Source organism: Lycorma delicatula, chromosome 10, assembly GCF_047948215.1.
Source record: "Lycorma delicatula isolate Av1 chromosome 10, ASM4794821v1, whole genome shotgun sequence".
Lineage (NCBI taxonomy): Eukaryota > Metazoa > Arthropoda > Insecta > Hemiptera > Fulgoridae > Lycorma > Lycorma delicatula.
The window spans coordinates 19,808,444-19,831,606 of record NC_134464.1 but is presented as its reverse complement, the minus strand read 5'-3'; the positions used below and the strand labels follow the sequence as shown (position 1 = coordinate 19,831,606).

The 23,163-nt window shown below is 27.5% G+C and overlaps 1 protein-coding gene across 3 annotated transcripts in view; it reads left to right on the top strand.

Moving 5' to 3' along the window:
* Nucleotides 1-23,163, top strand: part of LOC142331182 (ATP-binding cassette sub-family B member 10, mitochondrial) — a 60,547-nt gene that overhangs the window by 5,748 nt on the left and 31,636 nt on the right. Inside the window, exons 1-2 of one of the 3 annotated variants that reach the window (XM_075376910.1) lie at nucleotides 401-424; nucleotides 17,955-18,653. In XM_075376910.1, coding sequence (XP_075233025.1) covers nucleotides 18,062-18,653 — 592 coding nt within the window. In that variant the 5' untranslated portion in view covers nucleotides 401-424; nucleotides 17,955-18,061. Of the gene's footprint in view, nucleotides 1-400; nucleotides 425-1,782; nucleotides 2,202-17,954; nucleotides 18,654-23,163 lie in introns of those variants that run through there. The other 2 variants (XM_075376909.1, XM_075376908.1) reach the window with 2 other exon arrangements.

Below are 23,163 nucleotides of genomic sequence, written 5' to 3'. Positions count from 1 at the left end.
TAGTCCATCATGGATATCAAAATGAAACTAATCTTCTCCCATTTTACATTTAATTAATATAACAAAGTATAATTTAAGTTTTTAAATTTTTTCAAAACTGTTAAACTTTCTGTAGTTAATGTAAAAAAAAAAAATGATTTAGTTGGTAGATGTTTATCTGGAAATAAAATTTGTACCAATAATATTTCTATAGAAATCATTCACTTTATAATTAAAGTACATTAGGTACTTATTTTATTGAGCACTATAGAGATAAGAGTTAAAAGAAATAAATTTTCAGAAATTTCATTGCGTAACTTTTATCGTTGCTATATGTTATAATATTTATATTATTGTTGCTAAAAAGTCATAATTCAGAAGATTTAAATGAAAATTATTTGAGCACATATTTTTGTTCATTTTGAATTGGAAGCAGAGAATTCAGGTAGGCGTTTTTAAATCTTTGCCTTAACATTACTTAAAAATCCATTGGTAGAATAATATTGTTTCTGTAAAAAAAATCTTTTAATTTATTTTAAATAAATAATTGGTAGGAAGATTTTTGTAAATGTTTTGGTTATTTATTAAAAATGACAACAGACTAATATTAGTAATATTAAGGCTCTTTCTTATAAGCTGAAGTATTGTATTAAATAACATTAAAACAGTTTTGTAATCTGGTGTGATAGAGGTGGATATTATTATTTTTTAAGAATAAATGACAGATTATTTTTTTTTAGATAAGGTTGCACATTCATAATTTTAAACATATAGATAAGTTAATACTTTTAATTTGCTAAGTATTAATATACATGATACATACTTACGGGTATCAAACATTGATCTGAAAATCCATATTTATATCTTGAAAATTCATTCTAACATTTTCAGAGAGCTCCAGGGGGTGATATCAAACTTCAGGCAGGGATAGACAGGGATAAACATAAACATAAAAAATATTTAGTAATGATTTGAAGCCTAGTGTTTTATTAAGCTGCCTACCATATTTATGGCATGTTATGTATTTTTAACAGAACTTTCAGTACTTTTTCATTTACACCCCCCTTTTTTTAACATAATTACTTAATATACCATGTTTTACAATTGATAAATAAAACATTAGAGAAAACACACGAACATGCTGTTTTATACTGGTCATTTTAAACATTCTCCATATTAACATTCTTTACATATAAAAATATAAGCACTATTGTTTATAGTAAACTAGACCCGGCAATGCTTCGCTATTGCTAGATTTGAGTATATACTCGTTCATAGATTAAATGAACACAATTGAATGTTTGAAAAAAACATTAAAAAACTATACACAACTTCACACAATTTAACCTTTCGCTTTTTCCCTAATTCCATTTCCCCCCATTCCCCCTTCTCTCGCAAATAAATCTGTTCAGTAGTTTTTTAGTTTATAGCGGGCACACATACGAACATTTCCTTTTATATAGGTAGAAGAAGAAAATCTTTTTGTATATTTGTTTGGTGTTTCGTAAATGTCTCGACACCGGTGCCACCTAGCGGGTATAGTTTTGCAAAACTTTCTTTTCACGTAACATATATATTCTGAACATAGCCAATTCGGTCCGTAAATACAATTTTTCTAACTATCTCAACCCCAGCGCCACCTAGCGGATCCAGTTTTCTCAAACATATTTCTTTTTATGTAACTAATACATTTTCTGAATGTGAAAAATCTGATCATAAATAAAATTTTCGAAATATCTGGACCCCAGCGCTACCTAGCGGGTCCAAACTAATTCAGAAACCTTCGCGGGCGTACGTAAAACGAAAGTTTCGTCGCTATCGGATGATCGGTTTGGAAGGCACAAGACATACAGACAGACAAACTTTCATTTTTATTTATATAGATATATTCTAACTAAACTTAACCTACATTTGCTTCACTTGCTAACCTTGACTAACAGTAATGTTTTGATTTAAATAATAATTGCAATGATTACTGAATTTATTATTGAAATAATCTAAATATTACTGTTGGACAAGGTTGGCGAGTGAAGTGAGCATAGGTTAAGTTTGATTAGATTATATTTATAATTTCTCCGCAAATACCCAATAATTTGGAAGAATTTTGCCTCTTTTGTACTTTCTTTTTGAAAATGAGGACTTGTCTGTTTCTAATATAATTCCTGGACCACCTACCTTTTTTGGGGTTTTTTAATAATGATCAGTATTCACACATTTCTCAGGTGCATTTTCCAATCTGTTATTGCTTCACTTAACATTAACCTATGCTCACCTCACTTGCTAATCTTGACTAACCTGGACTAATATGTCATTACGTTTAAAATGACTAGTATAAGATAGCATGTTAGTGTGTTTTCTCTAATGTTTTATTCATCAGTTATTACAAAACATGCTATGTTAAGTAATTTTTGAGAAAATACAAAATTCAGTGGAGGGGGTGTAAAAACAAAAAAATACTGAGTTTTCCCCAAATTTTTCTGACTATTTATTAATAATGTTACCGTAGTTGTTATTAATATGTGGTATAACTGTACTTGTGTATTTTCACTTGTCTTTAATAAAAAATTTTTTAATGTAAAGTATTAATTTAACTGTTAAGTTATTTTGTGCAGCATAATGTATTTTTTGTTATTTTGCCAAGGATAATATGGAGGGATGACTTTGCTTTGGTTAACAGTTAAGTAATTCTATTTTTATAATTTTCCTTGGCAGAATTTTGTTATTTTTTGATTTTATAACTTTTTATTATTCTTTTACTCTTTTTTTAACAATATTTTGTGAGTCCTTATGTGCATGTGTGTGTTTTTGAACATGCTACTTAAAACTTACATACTTTACCAATTTTAAAGATTTTTTTTTTATTAACCTTCAAAACACTGGTGTTTATATGGACAAAATTGTTTTATACAATTCCTGTTTTGAACTTGTCTTTTTTTCATTTAATTACTTTTGCTTTGCTGGAATAAGTAAACTTCATGTCAGAAGTTTGTATGTATTTATATATATATATGTGTGTGTAAAATAAGTAATATTCCATACTTGTTTAGAGAATGATTATAATTTGTAATTATTTTTATGTAATTAAATCAATATTAATTTGTTAATAAATAATATTTCTTGATATAAAATATTGTTTCTTTTTTTTATAAATATTATGATTAGATACTAGGCAAGAGATATTTTATTTTTGTTTGTTATTGTGAGCTACAATTTACAAAAACAAAATGTGGCTGCCCTGTAAAGTTATGTGCTGTTCCCATCATGGTAAAAATACCTTGGCCTCCTAATGAATTGTGAGTAGGATAGGCACCCATTGCCGGTAGGAGACTTTTAACTATTTTCTGGATGAATTTTTGCAGTTATGAGTTTGGTAAGTGGAGGTTCATTATGGAATGTGACCTTGAAAAACAGGACATTTATGCTAAAGGTATCCAAAAGTAATGGCCTGTGTTTAGAAAACCATTCATTGTAATCTCTTAAAATATAGGCTCAATTGACATGAAGTATTTCTGAGATTTGTTCTGTATACTCTCAAGATCAGTGGAATATGTATGTGCAGGCAAGCCGACTCACGATGCAGTTGTAGTCTCTTTCATTTTTTATTACTATACAGGGGTTTTCAGTATATTGTGGATGATTTACTGGGACGCTTCTTAAGATTGTGAATAATAGTAAAAAAAAATATGATTTGATAAAGTATTTATCACCCAGTTTTCCCTCTTCCCTTTTTAAAAAATAAAAAAGTTAATCTTAAGTGTATAGAGTTTTAAATTTTTTTCTTCAAAAATAGAAATGCATAAAAAGAGTGGGATAGGAGCCAGAAACAATACAACCTTCTCCTGTATGTGGCTAGGAATGAGGAAGTATTTCTTTTTAATTTTCTTCTTTTTCTACTGTGTCTGTTATCATTGTTAGCACCATCTGAGCAATTCTGTGCATCTGTGGTTTCCAAAATGTTTCAATTCTCTGCATCCTTCCTGGATACAGATTTTTCCCAAAGTACCCTATGTCAAATTTAAACAAGTACACTTTGTGAAATAGCCAATAATTTTTTTCAAGGATTAAGTATAAATAAATAAATATATAAAATATAACCATATTTTAGATCACAAAAAAATTTAATTGAACCAGTTCACCTTATAATAATAATTAATGGGATGGATGACTCTGTTGATCCTCGCACATTTTTTCAAATTGTATAATTAAACCGGACATATTTACTCTCATTTCCTTCTCCAGATTTCATAAAATTCTTAATACACATAATTCCAAGAAAGCACTGGAAAATTGTTTTTCTTTCTGAGCATACCAATATGACACAGTGACAAATTGCTTTTGAATTTTCATTATTACATGATGGTCAGTATTTAGTGTGTTCTTCCTTTTTCCTGTTCTTAAATGATCATCTTCATTGTTTTTTTTTTTAACACTTAAGAGGAGATGGGTTATAGTACAGCCAAGAAAGTTTTAAAATAGGTTTATAATTTGTTAATAGGTTTATATTTTTTAAGTTGAAACCATTCCTGACTTGTGTTTGAGATATCTATGAAAAGAGGTTTATGATTTTTTATGAAACTTCTTTGCATTTAATATTTATTAGTAAATATTAAAATTACTTCATTGCTTACCCTGATATACATTTTTATTAAATCTGTGCCGTAGCATCATCAGTTTATTGAATTTTTTATCGTTTTAGTTTATGTTCTTTAATAAAATTTTAAGTAAGTTTAGTATTTTAATGTTTATTTCTTTGACTAATAATATTGTGATATTTTAACAAAATAATACAAAGAGTGTTATTTATGTACATTTTAATTGTTATATGTTAATATTTTTTACAATGCTTCCATTAAAAGGATGTTTTACGTTAGTTGTAATTTCTGTAGAGGTGAGATTTTTAACTCTTCTCAAGTTTATTGTTATTTATATTCATATTTTATCTTTTGGCAATTTTTTATTTTTTACTTGTTAAAGATTGATATGGCATGAAATAAAGTATGCGACCCAGATAATGAGATAAAATAATTTTTACCAAAATTAAAAATGAATTAAACGGCACAAACCATGTAGACTTTAATTACACTAGATGATAGTATTATGGTTATGTTCTGTTAAATTAAAAGGCAAAAAAGTGCTTCGGTATGATTGGTTGCAAAATTTCAGATCCCCCCTGAATGTAAAATAATACAGGAAAACATTAACTCACAGTGTTAGCGAGTGCAAAAATCAATATCCTTTTAAGTGGAAACTTAAGTTAGTTTATATCGCTGTAGTTTGATGACCCTGTATTGTCAACCATTAGATTTACTGCTAGAATATGTTGCATGCCATTAAAATAGCTGATCATAGCGTTGATGTGGCTTACATTGTTTTTTCTCTTTTATTTTGCATTTACAAAACTAAGTGTTGCTATTTATTATAAAATGTTTACAAAAAAAAGAGGAAAGTATTTTTGTCTTGAAAACATAGTATATTAAAAAAAAGACTTAATTCAGTAATTAGTGTGTGGAATAATTTATTTCACCCGATTCTATTTACTCATAAATCAGTCTATGACTTAAGGTAATATTTTAAACAGCCCTATGAAGTATCTGAGAATAAGTTATCCTAAAATTACAGCGAGTGAGAATAACAGATTAAAAGTTTTATAGATAGTCAATCAGAGTTCAATAAAATTAACTAGAAAAGCCTGTTTTTGGACAAAAATTTCAAGATTTGCAATTCAAAGAATAATATACAAGAAAAAAGTTAATGTTACATACCACGGTCAATATATGATTTTGTAGAAGATGAGCCTAATCTTATTAAATACTTTTTACACTGATTTAGTAAGATTAAATTTTTGAGCTGGGTAGGTATGACAGTTGTATTTACTGGTATTCAGAAAACAAAAGATTTGTTTTGATACTTGGTTATATTGGTCTGCTGTTCAGATGAAATATCCTAGTAGTAGGAACATGGGAGCGATAGGAAAGAACTATCTAGAAATATTTATAACTGTTTTACTATTACAAATGAATATTGATAATTTTGAAAATTTGTACTTTCAGCATGATGTCTTTCTCCACCTTAGTGCACTCTTATAAATGAAAATGGTAATACCACAGCTAAAAATATTAAAAAAGTTAATAAACTTTTCAAACACTTTTTTCATAAATGGATGAAACCAACCCCACATTTTTGAGGAAGTAAAAGAAACAAATTCAGATTTTAGACTGTGCAAATATATTTTCCTTTGGTGTTCCATGACATTGTATTAATTAACACAAAGGTGGAACACAATTTGAGCCTAAATTGTAGATACTTTTGGGGTAATTTTGTTACCCAGTTAACAATATAATTAACTATAATTTTATTCCCTAAAGATAATACCCAGTTTTTTAGGTGTTTTTCAAAATTTGTTATTTAAATTTAAATAAATAAAGAATATTAGTAGAAAAAAAAAACCATTTTAATGCCAGATAAATTTTTTGAAATGTATTTATATTGTATTATTACATAGATATTAATATTTATAAATAGTGGAAGTCTTAAAGGATTGGATTGACTAAAATCCATTCCATGAAGATAGTGCAGTATTGCTTTTTTAAATAACTTCTTTCTGAGTTGAATATTTCACATTCTGTAGTTAATGTTTGATTTGTTAAAAAAAAGTTGACTGTGATGTACAATTTGTTCAATTATATATTTTATAATTAACAATAAAATCTTGAAATCTTGAATTCAGTTGCTGTTAGAGAGATGTTACTTTTCCCACATGGTAATCACAATCATAAAATTTCAATTGAATAACATTATGCACAAACATATTTACAGATATATTTTTACATGTGTGAGAAATTATGAAAAAAAATTAAAGCTTAACAAAACTAATTTGTACATTGAAATTAGTATATAACTTCATAGATTTCTTATACATACAATGATTTTATATTTTAAATTTGTTTTCTTTTTTTGAGATTATCCTTCACTATTTTGTTCCCTGTAATTCATTTGTTTTCAAATTATTTGAAAAATAATTGTTTATTTGAAATAAATTATTGATTTTATTCACTTAAAAGTTAATTTTTGTTTTACTCTAAACACTCAGCTTACAAAACAAATCATTATAAATGATTTGCATTGATAGATTGTTTGTTCTGTGTGTTAACTAACTGAGTGAAGTAAATGCAAATAATACCCATCAGTAAATTTAGAATAGAAATAACAAAATCAATTTTTTAGTTAATAAGAGACACATTTTTTTTTTGCCTGGGCTTGCAAAATTAATTTTTTGATTACATAATAAAAGTCCAAATCCCTACAGCTAATCTTCCATTGTTTTCCCTAATTTTGAATTCACCAGTTTGCAAGATAGTTTGAATTTTAGCATTTTTAGGTATTAATTTCTAGGATTGTGAAACTGGTATAGATTTGTTCAGTTTTTAATAAAAAAATTTTATAAAGAATTTTATGTAGATTTAAATTTTGAGTTTTTGTGGTGATTTTTGCTCCAGAACCCGTTATTGTAAATTCCGGAATCTATAATTTTGCAGCCGATTTTAATTACACTGATAAGAGTGAATTTCTTAACACATAGCATGGGTGTAATAAATTAGAAACTGATATGCACAGTAGTTTAGAGCTTGCATTATGTTTTTTATTTAACTCTTTTTAAGTATTTTTATACAAAATCAATTCTTCATGCAGTTTCTTTTTCTTAAGAATCTTCAATGTAGTTCATAAAATGCAAGATAAACCCATTTTTGAAAAATGTATTTCTTTGGTGAGAATGTCGATCGATGTTCATAACAAAATAAAATAAAAAGTGCTCAACTGTAAATGTTTTTAAAAAAATTGCAAAAGTGACCTAACTTGTTAATAATCATGTATTTTATTCATTCTACAAATCTTTACTGAAAGCTACTTCAAAATCATTTTATGTTTTTCCATTATATTAATCAGATGTATTAGTAGCAGTAGTTATTTCAGTCTGCCACATAACAGAATGCAGTCAACTCCCGATTATCCGTGATAATAACTAGGAAGAGGATCGCTGATAATCCAAAATCATAGCAAAATCGCTGTTGATCCCAAAAAAATTGCTGTTTAATAGAGTAATATGTATTAAAATGATCTAATACTGTACTGCAGTACAATATTTACATATACTGTTATTAAGATATAAATAATAAAATAACATACTATATACTACAGTACACTATTACCTTTTTTTTTTGTCTTCAGTCATTTGACTGGTTTGATGCAGCTCTCCAAGATTCCCTATCTAGTGCTAGTCGTTTCATTTCAGTATACCCTCTACATCCTACATCCCTAACAATTTGTTTTACATATTCCAAACGTGGCCTGCCTACACAATTTTTCCCTTCTACCTGTCCTTCCAATATTAAAGCGACTATTCCAGGATGCCTTAGTATGTGGCCTATAAGTCTGTCTCTTCTTTTAACTATATTTTTCCAAATTCTTCTTTCTTCTTCTATTTGCCGCAATACCTCTTCATTTGTCACTTTATCCACCCATCTGATTTTTAACATTCTCCTGTAGCACCACATTTCAAAAGCTTCTAACCTTTTCTTCTCACATACTCCGATCGCCAAGTTTCACTTCCATATAAAGCGACACTCCAAACATACACTTTCAAAAATCTTTTCCTGACATTTAAATTAATTTTTGATGTAAACAAATTATATTTCATACTGAAGGCTCGTTTAGCTTGTGCTATTCAGCATTTTATATCGCTCCTGCTTCGTCCATCTTTAGTAATTCTACTTCCCAAATAACAAAATTCTTCTACCTCCATAATCTTTTCTCCTCCTATTTTCACATTCAGCGGTCCATCTTTGTTATTTCTACTACATTTCATTACTTTTGTTTTGTTCTTGTTTATTTTCATGCGATAGTTCTTGCGTAGGACTTCATCTATGTCGTTCATTGTTTCTTCTAAATCCTTTTTACTCTCTGCTAGAATTACTATATCATCAGCAAATCGTAGCATCTTTATCTTTTCACCTTGTACTGTTACTCCGAATCTAAATTGTTCTTTAACATCATTAACTGCTAGTTCCATGTATAGATTAAAAAGTAACGGAGACAGGGAACATCCTTGTCGGACTCCCTTTCTTATTACGGCTTCTTTCTTATGTTCTTCAATTGTACCTGTTGCTGTTTGGTTCCTGTACATATTAGCAATTGTTCTTCTATCTCTGTATTTGAACCCTAATTTTTTTAAAATGCTGAACATTTTATTCCAGTCTACGTTATCGAATGCCTTTTCTAGGTCTATAAACGCCAAGTATGTTGGTTTGTTTTTCTTTAATCTTCCTTCTACTATTAATCTGAGGCCTAAAATTGCTTTCCTTGTCCCTATACTTTTCCTGAAACCAAATTGGTCTTCTCCTAACACTTCCTCCACTCTCCTCTCAATTCTTCTGTATAGAATTCTAGTTAATATTTTTGATGCATGACTAGTTAAACTAATTGTTCTGTATTCTTCACATTTATCTGCCCCTGCTTTCTTTGGTATCATTACTATAACACTTTTTTTGAAGTCTGATGGAAATTCCCCTTTTTCATAAATATTACACACCAGTTATACAATAGATTATACAATCTATCAATCGCTTCCTCACCTGCACTGCGCAGTAATTCTACAGGTATTCCGTCTATACCAGGAGCCTTTCTGCCATTTAAATCTTTTAATGCTCTCTTAAATTCAGATCTCAGTATTGTTTCTCCCATTTCATCCTCCTCTTCTACCTCTATAACACCATTTTCTAATTCATTTCCTCCGTATAACTCTTCAATAATCACCCATCTATCGACTTTACCTTTCGTATTATATATTGGTATACCATCTTTGTTTAACACATTATTAGATTTTAATTTATGTAGCCCAAAATTTTCCTTAACTTTCCTGTATGCTCTGTCTATTTTACCAATGTTCATTTCTCTTTCCACTTCTGAACACTTTTCTTTAATCCACTCTTCTTTCGCCAGTTTGCACTTCCTGTTTATAGCATTTCTTAATTGCCAATAGTTCTTTTACTTTCTTCATCACTAGCGTTCTTATATTTTCTACGTTCATCCATCAGCTGCAATATATCGTCTGAAACCCAAGGTTTGCTACCAGTTCTTTTTATTCCGCCTAAGTTTGCTTCTGCCGATTTAAGAATTTCCTTTTTAACATTCTCCCATTCTTCTTCTACATTTTCTACCTTATCTTTTTTACTCCTACACCTACCTGGTAAAATTAATATCCAGAAGTTTATTAAAAATACCTATTATCATATAACAAATTTTCACTCACTAATATTGTACGTAAATAGATTGTACATGCTGTAGTGCATGAACTATGTAATGCATTAACAAACACTTATTAAAACTACAATAGCCAATGAGAAAAAAATGCAGATATTTAAAAAAAAATTAATAAATTGTGCATTTCACTCTTTCAGATTTTTTTTTTTAAATAAGACACTTTATTGTTGTTTTAGACTGTGAAAGCACTTTCTTTTAATTGAACTTTATAGTTTGTGTAGCATAATAATATCGCACAGTGAAGTACCATCCTACATTATCCACAATAAACTATAGTACAGCATTATCAAATTCAAAACAAGAACATGTTCAAGTAGCAAATGATAGAGTGGAATAAAACTTATCGTAAAACGATAAAAAAAACTTTAAATATTTATTTTCTTTATAAGTTTTTATAATTTTTTTTGAGTAGCATTGTGGTTAAACTGCTCACAGATAAACAGAAGTTGACTGTAATTAAAAAGACAATTGTAGTGTGTGCTAAAAGCACTAAAACTTTGCAAGTAAATTTTGTAAGCTGCCTTCTAAAAGATTGGAAACCAAGATTTCTTAATTTCCTAGAATTGTTTCTTTTTTTTACACTTATTTGATTATGGTGTTTGTTGCTTACTATCTCTGGGGAAAAAATGACAAATATTTTTAAAAAACACGTCAAACACTCAAACTCCTCACAAAAGTAGAGTTGAAATTTACTTGAAACATGTAGAATAAAATTTTTTTATAACTTATATGAAAACAAGATGAAAAATTTTTTTTTTGGTCTCAATGTTGACCTCTGTGAAAATTTAATAAAAACTGCCTTGGTTTTTTTTTAATTAAAAACTAGAGAGGGTCCTCTTCATTTTTATTGTGAGTGTTACTTATTAATTCATTAGAACAAAAAAAAGGAATCCAGTTTTTGTGACTATTTACTGATGTGTGGAAGACTGTGCTGTCTAAATTTCACAACGTTCATTAAACGGTGTATAATATGAATCTGAGACTAAATAGATTTAGTTTCAATTTATATATTATAATTATTAATTTAATCTTAATTATTGCACCTAATGTGAATAACAAGAACTTAGTGATAAAAGAAACAGTAGATTTCTTTAGTAGTTAAATTGGATAGGCATGGGGTTCGTGCTTCTGGATTATAGTCGAAGTTGTAAGGGTAATGGTGGAGTAGGTAAGAAGAACAAGAAGATCTGTAGACAAGTTAGTGAAGGCAAAAGCTGAGACGATTCAGCTATGCAAATAAACTACTAAGATATTTGCATTGGTGGGATCCTGACAGAGGCCTAGCTGATGACTGCAAAATGTAATCAAGTGTGTGAGAGTCAATAAGATAACCTCCAATAAAGCCCTATAGGCTGAGAATAAAGAATGGTGTGATGGCTAGAATCGCCACAAAGTGGAGTACGAAAATACTATTCAGTTAAATTTGGGTTTTCTTATATATTTATATATATAACATTTTTGTAAGTCTATCAAAATTTTAAGTAAATATGTTAAGCAAAATTAACTTAAAAACTATAGATTTAAAAAACCAGTTTGTAAAATTAAGAAATAATTTTTCTTTATTGATTTTGAAAAAGGAACATTAGTCATCTTGTACAAATGCTTACAGATTATTTTTTTGTTCTTTAAATAATTGTATGTAATAAAATTTGGAAGTATCAAAAAGTATATTATAAACTTCTTTTTAAATGACACCAAAAGGTAGTAAAAATGGATATAATTAAAATTTCAACAAATAATTGTAGTGTGATATAATAAGGATTTTGTTATATTAAAAAATTTTAATTTTCTAAAGCAGCGACCAAACGTTTTTCTCAGTCATATGATATAAATTGAAAAAAGTACAATAATGCTCATAAAAGAAAACTTTTTAAAATTTATAATTTTTTTTTAAGTTTTGTAATCGTTTTTGGTCTGGTCAATTCCGCCATTTCAAATTTTAAATTCATGTGTTTCTTTTGAAAGTTGGTTTCGATATGTTCGGTACAGATAATCGAATACTACAATATAAGGAATTTTGTTGAGGGTTTTTACAGACTTTTCAAAGAAAACTTTGGTATTACTTTTCGGTAGCGTGCTGGAAGTAAGGGTGAAAATGATTTTTTTATGTTTTGAGGTATGAGGAGTACGAAAATACCATTTTCTTAAATTTTTTTTTTTTTTAATATATTTATATATATAAATAAAAAAAATATATATTTATTGTATTTACAGGCCTGTGCATAAAATTTTGTGACTCAAAAATCTCCAAAAACTGTCAAATCAATTTCATTGAAATTTATATATGCTGTAGTAGTGTATCTGAAGTTATGCATGTGAAAATTTGATGAAGATTGTTTAAGTCATTCTTGGAGTTAAGCTCATTTTAAGTTAAAAAAAAATTAGGTTATTTTGACTGTGTAGTGGTGTATTTTCGTAAACATTTATGCAGTGAGTCACAGTGATGTGCAATTTGAAACTTGATCTGCTGGTTAATTGAGTTGCGATGCACTTAGAAAATCAGTATGTTTGTTACTGCAAAATAGTGAGGGAGTCAGAAATGAAAAGGTGGTCTTCTTGTGCAGAACTGAGCAAAAGTTTTTTTTTAATTTAGGATCACAAATTGCAAGTTGTTTTTCTTTTTTGACAATTACATTAGCTGCTTCCAATATTTTTGCTTCCTTGTATGAAGTAAAGGAAGTATTGTGATTAAGAAAAATCTCGGTTTTCAGATTTCAACAGAAATATCCATTTTGACCATCCCTGAATCCATTTTGACTAGTTTTGGTGTGACGTCTGTGCTTAAGTGTATATCTCACATAATTCAACAATGAAAATTTTGGGTTTAGAACTGTTATAACATCTAGTTGTGCACCTCCCCTTTTGATTGCTATCAACTGAACCAAAAGTGTCCAAAAAAGCCCAAAATCAAAAGAAAAATTGGGTTTTTTACTTTTTCTTAACAGCAGTAATAAGCCCTTCATTGAGAGCTTTTCAACGATATGTCATAAGTGGTATTTATTTTCAGTGGATCCAGAGTTATAGCCAAATGAAATTTTAATTAATGAAATATTTGGATCTTACAAGGGGAAGGCACATCGATTCGAATCTGACTTCATTTCCTTTTTTTTTTACCTTTTTTTTAAATTTGAATATATTGATTTATTAATAATTATTAATCTCTGATTGTAAAAAAAACTATTACAATAAATAATAATTCAATAATAACAATAAAAAAAGAAGAGAAAATATCAGAAGTTATTAATGAAATAATAACATTTTATGTACTTTTCGTTTTAAAAAAAATGTGTATATGTAATTTAACAGGCATAGAAGGAAGCATGTGGTGTTCACATCAAATTTTTTATCTAAAGAATTTCAACTGATCCATTCACCGTGTAATTTGAAATTATCCACTTCTCTATTTTTTTTATTATTTATACTCATGAAATTAGGACAGTTTTTATCATTAGTAAAAATTTTCGTTTTCTTAAAACGCGACTTTCTTTATCAGCTTGTTTTTTTAATTCTTTAATTTGTTGTTCAGTTTCTTTCCATTTTTTAGCTAATAATGAAATATCATCAACGAAAGCTAAACAGTTAGTTAATCTTTAGTTCCCAGTCTTATTTCACTATTTTTGTCTAAAAGTTTTTCCGTTCTCTAACTTTTTAACGATATGTCATAAGTGGTATTTATTTTCAGTGGATCCAGAGTTATAGCCAAATGAAATTTTAATTAATGAAATATTTGGATCTTACAAGGGGAAGGCACATCGATTCGAATCGGACTTCATCTCCTTTTTCTTGTTTAACTTTTCTTTTTTTTTTCAATTTAAATATATTGATGTATTAATAATTATTAACCTCTGATTGTAAAAAAAAAGAAATATGATAAATAATAAATCAATAATGACAATAAAACAAGGAAGTTTAAAAATAAAAAATTTTTTAAAAGTAAAAAAAATATCAGACAGTATTTATGAAATAAAATTTTATCTATTTTTCATTTTAAAAAAATGTGTATTTGTAATTTAATAGGCATAAAGGAAGTCATTGCTGAATTCTAGTTTTCATTTTTTTTTATATTTTCATTATATGTTGACATTTAAATTTATTATTATTAATTTTTGATATCATATCTTAAATTTTAGAAAAATAAGTTTGCTTCTTTTTTCATATTTTTGTATGTGATATTTGTGATTAGATTTTTGTTTTTCTTATATACATGCTTGTAAATGCTTCTATAATTTCTTTTTTATGAATCACACTTGTTGAAAATACTTATGTATAGTTGCCTTTTCCACATTTTATTTAATAAACAAGTGCTCTGTTATAAATATGTAAATTTGATTATTTTTTAAATTTATTTATTTTAAATTTATGTAACTTTTTTTATTCTGTACAGGTGTATAGTTATTAAATGTATTTAATTTATCTATGTTATGTTCACTGTTTTATATTTTATTAAATTAAGTTGTTTTATTAATTTTTATCATCAATGTAGCATAAATGTATTAATGATGGCGTTAAATTAAAAATATCCGCTATAAGTTGATATATTTTGGTAATGTCGACATTAGTAATACTCGTTTTCTATAAACCTTTAGTTTTAGCGTATGATTACATTTTTTAAGAGTGATATGCAAAAGATTATTAGTAGTTATATTTTTATATTTTTAATCTATGTTGTGTATTTTTATGAAAAGTATTTATTTTTGTAAATATTTGTATTGTTTGAAATTAATTTGTGCATTATAAATTATCAAAATCTCATGTATCTATTTAATGAAAACTAATTTCCATCAGTAATCGAACAATTTGAAAAAGAAAAGATTCAATATCCCAAGCTTTCAGTTTTTAATTAAAGGAAGATGCAGGCCTGGATCATGAAAAGAACTCTTTTCCTGAAAATTTTAAATTCTTTAATTTTGGAAAATTGAACACGTTTTTAGAAAGAATGGCTCTAATATTATCATATTTATTTTTTTTTAAATTATTTACAGGGCTATAGGGGGTGAGCTTTTTGGAGAACAAGAAGGTATTAACCTCTTCAGCTGTTTGATTTTTAATTTTTTTATGGTGGAATGGCCATTTTGAATAAGAATGGTTCAAATATTGAAAAATATCAATTTTTATTCATTTGTGGGGGGAATTGGAAGATAGTAACCCATGGAAGCAAGAAGGGTTAATCCTCTTGAACTCCATTTGCTTTTGTGTGTGTACGCGTGGGCGCGCGCGTGAAATTAAACATCATAGTATTATAATAATAAATTATCAGTAAAAAATATAATATTGAGAATAATATGTATATATATTTTTTTTCTGAAGGTAGAACTTACAGTGAAAAATAGATTATCACATTTTTTGTTGTTTGATGGGAGCAGAAAACTAGGCCTTTGGGGGGCAAAGCGGTTAAAATATCTTGCTCACCATTGTTTTTTTCTGAGATAATATATTCTGAAAAAATATATATATCAATAATCATATATTTTTTATTGTATTTTGTTAATACATAATATAATGTATTTCAATTTTTCTTAAATGGAAGAGGTAGGTGCATAAGCATTTAAGGCAAGAAAGTCTGAATCTCTTCTTCTAATTTGTATTTTTTGTGGTATATTTTTATTTTTTTGAAGGGGGAAATTATTTTATAAAATGTTGGAAGGGAATAAATCAGGGTGTTGGAGTTATGAGAGGGGGGGATACAGGATTAAAATTCTTTCAACCCTAGTAAAGGGACACCTTTGTTCCTGTAAAATTGAATTCCAAATGCTGTTGTTTGTATTATTAATGAAGGGGTTTCTCACCATCAAACTTATTTTTATCTGTATGCTGAAATAGTGTATTAAAGGGGTTAAAATTGGGGAGGGTATATACGTAGGGTTGTATAGTTAGTGTATAATACTGTAAGACACTCAGAAAGAAATAAGCTTTAAAACAGTATAAAAACTTTTGATATCAGTTCATGAAATTACAGAAAAAGAATTTCTGCAACTTCACATAACACTATATAAAGATAATTTTTTGAAAGTTATTAAACTTTTTATTTTATATTATATTTTATTTTATATTGTTCCTTTTTTTGTTATTTTTTTATTTTACTGTTATTTATTTTTAGATCTGATACTGTAATTTAAAAAGAAAATTAGGTTCGTTATGCTTTAGATTACATTATTTTGTAGAGATCAGTTATATTTGTTTTTACGTCTTTTGTAACTGTTTGTGCAGTCATGATTTTGCCCTAAATTTATTTACTAATTATTTAAAAATAAAAAATCGTAAAAAAAATAAATGAATTCGTTTTTTACAGAAAAAAAAATTAAAATCGTGATTGATATAACTTGTACAAAAATAGTCTTCTCAGTTAATGAGCCATTCTTGATGTTCAGGCAGATAATCAAAATCTTTGTTGCATCCCAAATTACTGAAACTTAACTTTTCTTTAAATTCATTTTTATGAAATTTCTTTTCAGTTACATTCATTCAAATTGTTTTTATGAAACATTTAAGTATTAAGACTACTGAAAGAATCGGTGTTGCTTTTATTAGTATCTAATCTATCAGGCAACATCAGTCACTTGACTAGTTTGATTAATTCTTCATTCCTATTGGTGTTGTAAAAATTTTTAAGCTAATTCAACTTCATCCAACTTTGATTGTTATCTATTTTTATACTTTAATCTTTAATTTTTTTCTGCACAGCCTACTGTTACAATAAATTAACTAAACTTAGATATTATAGTATGTTACCCACAAACCTAGTTTACCTGTTTTTAAAATTGTGCCATAAATTTCTTTCTCACTTATTCATGTAGTGATCACTTTATTCCAAACTTTATCCATGTAGTATGTACTTATGTAGTATGTAAACATTCCAGTCTTTCTCATCTACTTTTCCTTCTTGCTACTTTCACTGTGTGACTTCACTCAACACAATTTCTATGCCTCAAAGAAGAAATTTTTCTAATCTTCATCAAACTCAACAACTTCTAATTCTTTTCAATACTATCTCTTACTAATTTTCTTTCTATTTATCTTTCTTCTTTCTTCTCTACAATCACGTTTCAAAACTTTCTGATTTCATAAAACATTACACTTTTTTATTTAATTTTTTTTTGTTTTATCTCTTCCAGTTTCTTGATCTACATTTGTTTCTAAGATAACAAAAGCGCTCCTTGCTAGTTCTTATTGTCATGTTTCCATAATTTTATCACCTAAATAACAAAATTCTGCAATTTCAATAGAAAATGTTTCACAAAATTAATTGTGTATTTCATTTGTTAAATAACCTCTTTATTATTCAGTTGTGTATTTTAATATCTGCTTCCTCTTAACACTCTTAAGCTTTCTTAACACCAGATTAACCGATTTCTTATGACTTTCTTTTTATTTCTGGTTTTCATAGTATCAATAATAAATAAATCATAGTGGACATTTATTCATAATTTTTTGTTTGTTTTACTCCTAAAGGTAAATTATTCTAATGTTTTTATTTATTTTTTTAAGTAGTTATTTTATGTGATGTGTCCTTTCTCTGGATAAATTTGTCTCATGTACAAGTATCCTTTGTAATTTGAATTAACAACTTCTATCATTGTACATGATGTACTCTTTTTATTTATTAAACTTTTTTTTTTTGTAGTATAAAATAATATTGTTTTTCTAATTTTTTGTTACAGATTACTGCCAAAGTTGTACCTACTTAATGATGTTAATATTCCTTATTGAACTATCAGAATAATATTTCTAATACAATTAAACAATAAAAAAGAAAAAAAAAGAAAACATGATTAACCTGAAGTGTAAAAATTTATTATTTTGTACATCTGTGTTAGGAGGGAAAAAAATTACTGTATTAAATAATTTTAAGAATATGATGTTATTTAATAATAATAGCTCATCATATGTTTTTAATCTTTATTATAAAAATGTTAAAGCTGTTGGTAATAGTGTAAATTCATTAATTCAGTCAGGTACTAATATGTGCTGTAAAGTCATGCCATTATTTAAAAATAGATCAAGTAATATTATAATTTGTCAAAAATGTAGTTCGTTTTCACCACAATCAAAAATTTTATTACAAAGGCCTCAGCCTCCTACATTCTCATCGTTTTCTTTGAAATCAAGTAATTTTTGTGGAAGCCCAGTTTTTAATTTATTTTATAAAAGTAAACAACTGCCTTGTTATTATTTACGTGTAAATAGAAGATGTTTTCATAAAAGTAGTAATCCATATAATTCTGTTAAGGTTAATAGTAAAAATAATAAAATTGTTATTAATGTTAAAAATATTAAAGAGAAGAAATTTGCATCGGGTGCTGGAAACGAAATGAAACGGCTGTTTGCACTGGCAAAAAAGGAAAAATGGAAACTTACTGGTATGTAATGTTTGTTTTTTATTGTTTTATATTATTATTATAATAACTTTTTTAGATATTCAGTGTGTGATTTTATTTTTACTTTAATTTTTTTTTTTTTTTTGTAGAATGGATAATAGTTTTTATATTTAGGTTTCTATGCTTATGTAAATTATCTTCAATTGTGCTGCTTATTAAGATGTACTTATCAGCATCAAATCTGGAATATGAGGTTTAATTCGATTAAATGGTCAAATCAATAAACATAATATTTCAATATGTTTATTTTAGTGCAATGTCTTAATGATGATGTTTAAATGTGTATTGCACAGTTTTAAAATAGTAAATAAAAAATAATACAAGTACATTTATCTAATATAATTATACCGTATGTGAGAAAAATTATTACAGTAACTAAATAATTTTTAAATGTAATATGACTCGATATTAAAGTAATTAACACCATAATAAATTGATGAGCTACTAAAATAGGAGCTTATATCATTGCATGTTTTATAGGTCATAACTCAGAACACTAATTTCAGTTTTAACAGTAAATTTATTTTAGCTTTTTTTTTATTAACCCAACAAATCTGTCACATTAATTTATTTTTTGTACACTTATTTGTATTCTAATTAGTTTTAATTGCTAGATATTGGCGATGGCATTTGTCATTTTACTGATTGCATCTCAAAATAGTTCAGTTGTAGCATGTACCCGGTAGGGCCTTAGATTTTTCATCCAGTAGATCTTACATCTTACAGGTCCATAATTATTGGCCACTATCCCTTGACGTATAAAATGAAGTTGTCCAGACATCTCAGAATGCTGAATTATATGTCCCAAAGATTTTAACTTTTCTTCTTGTAACTGTTTTTGGAGTTTCTGTATTCTTTCTCATTCTTAAGATTTCATAATTTATTCCATGAAAATCTCGGTCATTCCAGGAAATTCTTAGTATACACCTGTAGATCTTGAAAGGCTTTTAATTTCCTATTAGTCATCTTCTTGGTCAATATCCATGCCTCCATTGCTTAAAAAAAAAAAAACCATGGAGCTTTCATGGTGTGAAGTTTGGTCTTCAATTCAGAAGAAAGCATTTAATACAGTACTGAATCATAAGGCCGCTTGTGCCTGATTACACTGTTTTATTTTTATTTTTTTTTTAATATAATGTTCATAAGATTAATTTTCTTTGCCATGTTGTTTTTATTTGCCTTATTTATTTTTGCTTGGGGTATCAAGGATTCGATTGTTCCTTGCCTATTCTGCACCTAATTATCATAATTTGTACATTATTGACATTTTTAATAATGAATTTGCCAGTAAAATAACAAACTGTTTGGTTTATTCTTATATTCCAGGTTGAAAAAAAATTTGATTAAATAAAATATAATTCAGATAATTATAGAACTTTCTCTTGCACTGCAGAGTCCAGCAAAAAAATCCTGTTATTAGGTAGCCCATCATTTGATTACATTTCCTGTGGAATTCTTGTTGAACAGCCGTGATTCTTGGTTAAAATAAATAACATGGCAGAAACCTGGTCATGCATAATCTAATATTCCAACGCAAATTAAACTTCAAGATAATGTCTATTATGAAACATGCTGCTGACTTGTGAATTCAAAAATCTCTTTTCCAAAATTGTTAGGTGTATCTACTCAACTCTGTAGATAAGTGACTTAATATTTTTACAATAAAGTGGTCAATTCAAGATATCCAATAATTCAGATCAGTAGCATCCATTGCATTTCTATTTATTTTGAAGATCACATAACTGAATCCTAAAATTAGCTAAGAAAATAATTTATTAATACTGTTCCATGCTTAACCTACTTTAAATCCTAGTGTATAAATTATTCCAGTATGTAGTTTGAATTTCATTTTAAACATTTTAGATGATTAAAAAGGGCAATATGAACAGTATACATCCCTGAGAGCATATGTATTTATAATTTCATTAAGGCAGGTCAATGCTAGACAAACGCATGTGAATGCTTTTTATCGGTGGATATTCTAAATAGAAATATTAAGGATTGCTTTTTTGTTGCCTTTATTCATTTAGAGCACATCAAAGCTTTAAGACAGATGCTAATATTTATTTGTTTGATGTTACATTTTGTTTTTATTATTATATTCCTAACAATTTTGACAGTGGGTATTTTTTTATCATTAAACATGTATGCTATGTATGTTTTGTATGTGAGCAAGAATGAATTACTGTGTACAATATTAGTGAAAAATTGATTAGGGGAGAAGTAAAAAATTTATATGCTGGTGTGATCTTTTGAACCTAGCTAGTTAACTAAGTAGAACATTAACAACAAATTAATAATTTTTAGTAATAAATATAATTTATCACAGTGATATTAAAAAATTATCACTAGGTAATAAAAAAAAAATGTATAATTTATGTTTAACTCAGCTCCAAAAATTACGTCATAATTTTTATTTGATGTATAAGTTGATCCTTATAATTTTTTTAAATATTTTTAGTTCCAAAAATTTCTACTTATACATCAGGATTTTTGGTTTATTTATATGTCAGTAAGAATGGTAATAAAGAATTTTTAAGTACGAGGGTGAATCAAATATAAATGGTAATCTTTTTTAAAAATTTATTGATTAATAATATATGCAATTCATACCTTTATCATTTCTCTATATAGTCTCCTGCACAATCTACACACTTTTGTCAACGATTTGGAAGCTTGAATATTCCTTGTTCATAAAAGATTTGAAAATAAGTCGTCAACCAATTATGCTTGTGCTCTGTGATGTCTTCATTGTTTTTGAATTGTTTCCCTCCATGAGAGATTCTTTCAAGGGCACAAACAAAACATAGACACAATGGGACAGTAGGGAGGTGGTTGAGGGTTTCCTAGTGCATTTTTTCCAATTTATCCCTTGTCAAAATCACTGTGTATGGCTTGGCATTGTTGTGGAGAAGGATGAGATCTCTGATGGGCATACCCCGTTTTTTGTTTCGGTAGGCGGCTTTTGTTGACTGTAGCAACTAGCAGTAGTAAGCCACATTCACCATTCGTTGATTGTGGAGAAAATCAGTGAGTAAAACTCCCCTTGAGTGAAAAAAAAAATCATTGGAAGAACCTTTCTGGCTGAGAAGATGAGTTTTGGCCTTCACTGGGCAGCCATCATCTTTTCTTCACCACTACTTATTCACCATTTTTGATGCCAGAGTGTAATGCTGTACCCATATTTAATCTCATATGATCATGCACCTCAAAAAATCATCCCCTTCTTGCTGAAATTAATTCAAAAGATCTCCTAGCTGATCTGCTTTTTAATTTAGGTCAACAACCTCAGAACCCATGAAGTTGTAAATTTTCTAAAGCCAAGATGATCAGTGATAATGGATTGAACATAGCTGATACCAACTTCTGATGCGATTTCTTCAACAGTGAACTGGCAATCATCTTTGATAAGCTCTTGAATAGCATGGATGTTGTCAGCTATAAGACTGTCATGATTGAAATAATTTCATTATTGCATAATAAAAATTTAAAAATAAAAATACTAAAAATTATTAATTAAAAACATTAAATTAATAAACACAATTTTCATTATTTTTATTATGCAATAACAAAATTATTTCAGTCATGACAGGATGCGGGATTCTGCGAAAGTACTTTAATGAAAAATTAAAGTAAGATATGTCTTATCTTAATATTCTGTAGTAAGTAGTTTATTTAATAGAATTTAAGTATAACACACTCAAAACATTTCTGAACATCTTCTGAACAATACCATTATATGGAAGGTTGTTTGTATATATAATTTTTACAAAATTTTATTCATTGTATTTATACATTTTACTGAATAACTTTTACATTTTTTAAACCACAAAAAAGTAAGGATTGAGTATGTTAAAACACTAGTATGTCAAAACTGCATAAGCCAATTAGTTAAAATATTGTAAAACCTAAATAAAATAAATCTGGTTAAGCCAAAAAAGAATTTGGAAATGGTAGGTTTCTTATATAAAATACTGTTCATTAATTGGGCAATTTTAAAACCTGGAAATAGAAGATACATTTTCCTATATGGTAGTAATAGTATCAGTTATATAAAATTGTAAGTAAAATATACTTAAAACATTTATTGACCAGCCTAGGTAGTTTCTCAGTATTATTTTCTATAAAATTTGACATAAATCAAGATACTTAATGTTCAGACAGTAACATTATAGAAATAAAAAACAAATTTTTTAAGGATATGAAAGAAAAATAAATTTTATTGATGAAACTTGAATTCTGTTTAGATTTTTGGTTGGGAGGGTGTTGACAAAAAATATTAAATGAAAGACTGATTTTTTCTTTACATTAGCATGGAAGGGGAAAACATCTTTTCATAATGAAATCTGCTTGTTGTTACCGTTTATACCTAATTGTAATTCCGTACTGGTCCAGTGGAAATCTACGTCAGAAGGTGTTTAATGAGAAATTAAAAATCTATAACAGAAAATTGTTCTTGTGGAAAACACTGTCTTCCCCCACCTTTAATTAT